Here is a 5345-nt window from a genome sequence, read left to right as displayed (position 1 = left end):
TACACCTATTCAACCCCCTCTTCTAGGTGTATTTTGGCCATTGATACCTAACACTTTAGTGAAAAATCTCTTGTGCTGCAAGAGTACTACACGTAGCCTTCGGTGGACAAGAAGGTGAACCAATATAAAAATCTTTATGTATTCTCTTCTCCTTTATCTCTTTGATTTTACTTGTTAATTTTCTGCATATATTTTCCGCTAATGAAATCACAAATTTGTAGGAATTAAACATAGAAGGAGAGCTCTCTTTTGGTTTCAGCCATCTATCAGTATTACCTAAATTCACCCTATAGGTAAAATCAAATATTAAACTCTATGAAATCAAAGATTATATCTTCATTTTTTATCCAATTTTTTAGATTAGGTAGATCATACTTTTAAAAAAGTGACAAAATAAAATTAAATCAAAGATTAAAGATTTTTTTATTTTTGAGAAGGTAAATTTTTTAAATAATTTATATTATATCATGATTATACACTCAATTTCAAACGTTATGAATACGGTTGACATGTATGATATTGGGTAACATGATAGTATTAAAAAAGCTATATCATATTCAAGAGCTTTGATATAAATCTTCAATTCCACCGTAGTTCAACAATAGTCAAGATCTTGGTAGCATATAAAAAAAACATATCTGCTTGATTGAGTTTTCCATAACCACTTCTTCAATTATTAGAAGAATTTAGATTACCTAATTGGTGGCATTATCTCACCTAACATTATTCATAAGATCCTATTCTTGGGAAAACTTGTCTCACCAAACAAAGCACTAGGAAGCTTCTTCAACTTTTCGATATATAAAATATTAACTTAATCAACAAATATAAGTAGTGCTTCAAGTACTGATATTATTCAGCACCAATAAATTCATAAAGCTAATAAGTACTTTTTCTTTTAAGAAATAACATAACCATTCAATCATATAGTATAAGAAATAACATCATATAAGTTATATATTTTTCTTCAAGTAATTTTCCATATATGATGCTTGAACTTATATATTTGATATCCCATAAATTGTATTACTTTATATGTCATAAGTTATAGTTGGTTGAAAAATGTATTTAAGTTCAAAGTTTAATTATTAAATATTCTTCTGATCAATTATAACTCATCATGACATATAGAATGGACACATGTTGTGGGATGGATGCCATCCATTTCCACTATATTTGCATCAAGTCTTGGAAGATCTTCATGACAGGATCTGGCAAACCCAAAAGAACATTGATGTTTCTTCTTTCTTTGCCATGAGAAAGGAACAAGATTACTTCTTTCTCAGGCAATGACACTGGTCCTGAAATTACAGGTTCTCCCCAACCAAAATCAGTGGTATGAAAAGACAATCTAGACCAAGTTGTGATCAAAAGGGTACAAGATAAAGAAGGCCTAGCTTTTGTGACCTCAAAATAATCTATAGCTGATCTCATGTAATTGTTAGTGACCATTTTGATAGCTTCTTGAACAAGCTTCACAGCAAATGAGAAGGGCATTTTAGTCAATTCACCTGCCTTACACAAAGAATTTGTCAACACAATCCCATTCCCAAAGTACCCTTTTGGAAGTGTAGGGTTAAACTTGGCTCTTCCATCAACAGCAAAAAGCAGTTTTGTTTCTTGATCAGGCAACATTTTAAGTGCTTTTGTTCTAGCTATCCATACAAAAGCTGAGAGGACTTCAAAAGTAGTGCAAGATTCAAGAACCCCATTTTCCATAGCTTTTTCCTTAAGCTGGTTTAGCTTCTCAGGATAAAAAAAGAAAGACTTGTAGACCATTTCATCTTCTTCATACAAACTATTTGTGTTGGATTTGTCTTCTATGTCTGCAAATTCTTGGTGCAGAAACTCTATCTTTGGTGGATTACGCGCCTCGAGTATGGCTCTTTCAAGAAATGGAGGGTTAGAGAGTGGTAAGCCTCTAGCTTCTTCACCCCAAGAATTCACAAACTCCATAGCACCAATGCCATCAAACATGCAGTGATTCATGCATAGCCCAAGAGCAAAGCCTCCACATTTAAACTTGGTTACCTGAAACAGGTTCATACTTTAGAACTAATATACTCATACAAGGATAAGACAAGTATGGATCCTCTACAAAGATCTAATACATTTTTCAACTTGTAGTTATTTAAATTGCACACGTAATTAGAGATGGCAAAATGGGTAGTACCGGCGGGCGGGTGCGCCTGTATAGCCCGTATTTTTTGCGGGCAGGGTGTAAATTTTTTGCCCATTTGCCTGTTTCGCCCGACTCGTTTTGCCCGCCAAGTTTGTGGACAATTTCGTTGGGCATACAGGCGGCCCATAAATATAATTTAAGAAAAAAGTAAGAAAATTTTAGATTAGTTATGATATAATGTGAATTTTAATCTCTATAAAAATTGTAATCTAATGTAATTTGTTAAACTTTATATATAATATCAAAAAATTTGTTGATTTTTTATCTTCAACTACTTTATTTAATTTAATTTCATTTATTATATGATTTTTTTTATTTTTTTAATTATTCAACAATGTCCGTGGGCCGCCTGCAAGCCTGTTAGCCTGTTTTAAAACGGGCAGAGCATTGAATTTTATCCGTTAACCAATGTAGGCATGCTCACGCCTGCTTAAATTTTTGCGGGCATTTGCGGGTGCAGGCTAAACGGGTCAGACGGCCTATTTTGCTATCTCTACTCGTAATGTCCTGTCCCTCATAATCGCAAAACACTGTAATTATTGTGTTATATTGAGTTACCATGATGCAGTTATACTTATTACATTTGGACCGCATCAAATTTAATTTTCTTAATCACAAAATAATTTACACCATAAAAACTGTAATCTGTATTACAATAACCATAATTATGGTAACTACAACCATTACCTCAATCACAACCACAATCACAAATTAAAATACAGGTAAAAAATACACTAATATGTCACAAACTAAATAATCATTGACACAAATTTTAAAAAATATAAGAAAAATTAAAATACTAAATATAAATTGAGTATATAATAATGAAAAACATAAATCTAAAATTGAAATAAAGAAATTATTTTTTAAACATAGTCAGTTTCTGCTTTTGCTCATCTACTTATGGTCATCATTGCAAGCTTGCAGTCACTGTACTAGTCAGCCTTAGTCTTTATGATGTCAGTTGCAGAAATGGTGGTGGAAATTTTGATATTTAAAATATTATTGTTAAAGAATTTAATATTGATCCTTATTATTTACATTAATTTTGGATATATTTATCTAGCATATCTAAGAATTAGTGACATAATGTATATTTTTTTTTGGATAACATTGTTCTAATTAGAAACTTGATGGAGAAATTAAATAAGAAATTAGAAATATAGGACAAACTTTAAAACACATGATTTCATATAGATATAAAGAAAGGAGATCATACTATAACTAGATTTTTGTATTTTTGGTGAAAAATGATGAGAAAGTTGACGGAGATATAAACCATAAAATTCAAATAGAGTGAACAAAAAGAAGTGATTCAAGTGTCATATGTAATAGGAAATTGACCCTCAAGTTTAACGGGAAGTTATGTTGCACATCTATAAGACTCACAATATTAATAGGACTCAATGTTAAATAGTAAAATGTCATTAAGAGAGAAAAAACATGTAGGGAAGATGAAAATGTATGTTAGATAAGTAAAAATACTAGAGAATACATAATTAAAATTGAATGCATTAAGGAGAAAGTTAGAGTAGTTTCTTAATGTAAAATTTTTTTGTAGAATTGTGTCTCGTGTGGTTTTGACATGTGTGAAGGAAACCATTAGAACCTATGTAATACCTAACCTATACATTCGACCTCTGTGCTTTTTAATTGTAATACTACAACCTTGACATGCGATCCTTGAAAGCTCATGAATCTACTGAGTGTGCTACTGTTTAAGCTTAAGTATCTTCAGTAATATTTTATTCTCTCTAATGGCAGTGTCTCGCAAATTGAACTCATAACCCTAGACACTTATCAATCAAGATCATCTTCAATAATGGAGAGACAAGTTCTTGTTTTTATACTTACATTGAAGAATAAAAATATTATATAATTGTATTTAAAGGATAAAAGTGTTACATACTTATTTTTTATGCTGTTTGTGATGTAATTATCTCTCCATTAATAAAGATGATCATAACTAGATACTTATAGTCATAGATTTCATCCACTCAATTTCACCAATAATATAAGTATAATGTTTTTAAAATATACCACAATTTGTTAGAGAGTTCTATAAAAATGTGACAAGACATAATATTTAGCTTGTATATAAAGAGTTCTAGATAAGTTTATTACAAAAGACATACCTGAGCAACCAAAGGAGGCATTTGAAGTATATGCTTTGCTTCAGGAATATCATAAACCAGCTTACCAAGAGTCCTTGGATCTGTCTTTGTGATATCACCAATCTCCTCCATTGAACAATTTGCTTCAGCTTCTACAAACATAGCACCTTCACCAGTGCAATCAACTACAAGTTTACCCTTTGAGCTTATGTTCAATCTCCCAGCAAGTGGATAATAATGAACAAGAACCTTCCTCAAAGAATTCTTCATCACTTCTTCAGCATTCTCATTCCCATTCTCTTTTGATTTGAAGCAGTAAACAGTTCTTACATTCACTGCAATGTTCTGGTCAAGGTTAGAAAGGAAATATATCCCTTTCTTTGTTTCTTCTGATGGAGGAACTAGGTTTGGTTCCCTTAGTTTTACACTTAGTTTGAAACCATTTTTATATGAGTTTTCCATCTCAAGCTCCTTAACCTATATCAGAAAACCACAGAAAAGCGTTAAGGAATTGAAATGATCAACAATCTAGAGTGATGCTTTGTTTGTGTCTCAAGCTAAAAATATAAGCATCGACTGATATAATTGCATTAAATATATGATGCTTACCTGAATTAGAAATTATAATATTCTAAGAATATGTAAAATAATAGGAAATTCAAGTGTATAAGAAGATATACATATATGCATATCAATAATAGTACTCTTGTATCACTTATTCATGAAAATAACTCTTTGAAAACAACATTGAATAGTTCATCAATAACAACAACCAAACTTTTATCCTATTAGATGAAGTCAGCTATATTAATTGAAATTCGACATAAAAACATAAGCAACAACATGGAATCCAGAAAATAGGGAGAAGTCAAATGTATAAAAATATATACATGTATAATATGTATCAGTTATTTCCGAACCTTTTTACTCAGTTCATAATCATTCATAAAAATAACTTTTAGTTTGAAAACAACAATGAATAAGATGAACAATAATGTTGGAATAAGATGATGTGTGAGATGATCATTTTCCCATTATATATATATATA

At 30.8% G+C, this 5345-nt stretch overlaps 1 protein-coding gene across 1 annotated transcript in view; it reads right to left on the bottom strand.

The window, feature by feature from the left end:
* Positions 1146-5345, bottom strand: part of LOC109343520 (omega-hydroxypalmitate O-feruloyl transferase-like) — a 4586-nt gene continuing 386 nt past the window's right edge. Inside the window, exons 2-3 of the mRNA XM_019581857.1 lie at positions 4318-4773; positions 1146-2031 (exon numbers count right to left, since the gene is read on the bottom strand). Of these exons, the coding sequence (XP_019437402.1) occupies positions 1171-2031; positions 4318-4773 (1317 nt within the window). The 3' untranslated portion in view covers positions 1146-1170. The remainder of the gene's footprint in view (positions 2032-4317; positions 4774-5345) is intronic.

Source organism: Lupinus angustifolius, chromosome LG03 (genome assembly GCF_001865875.1).
Source record: "Lupinus angustifolius cultivar Tanjil chromosome LG03, LupAngTanjil_v1.0, whole genome shotgun sequence".
NCBI classification, from domain to species: Eukaryota; Viridiplantae; Streptophyta; class Magnoliopsida; order Fabales; family Fabaceae; genus Lupinus; species Lupinus angustifolius.
Note: the sequence above shows the minus strand (reverse complement) of the source record. Positions and strands in the feature narration are given on the sequence as shown.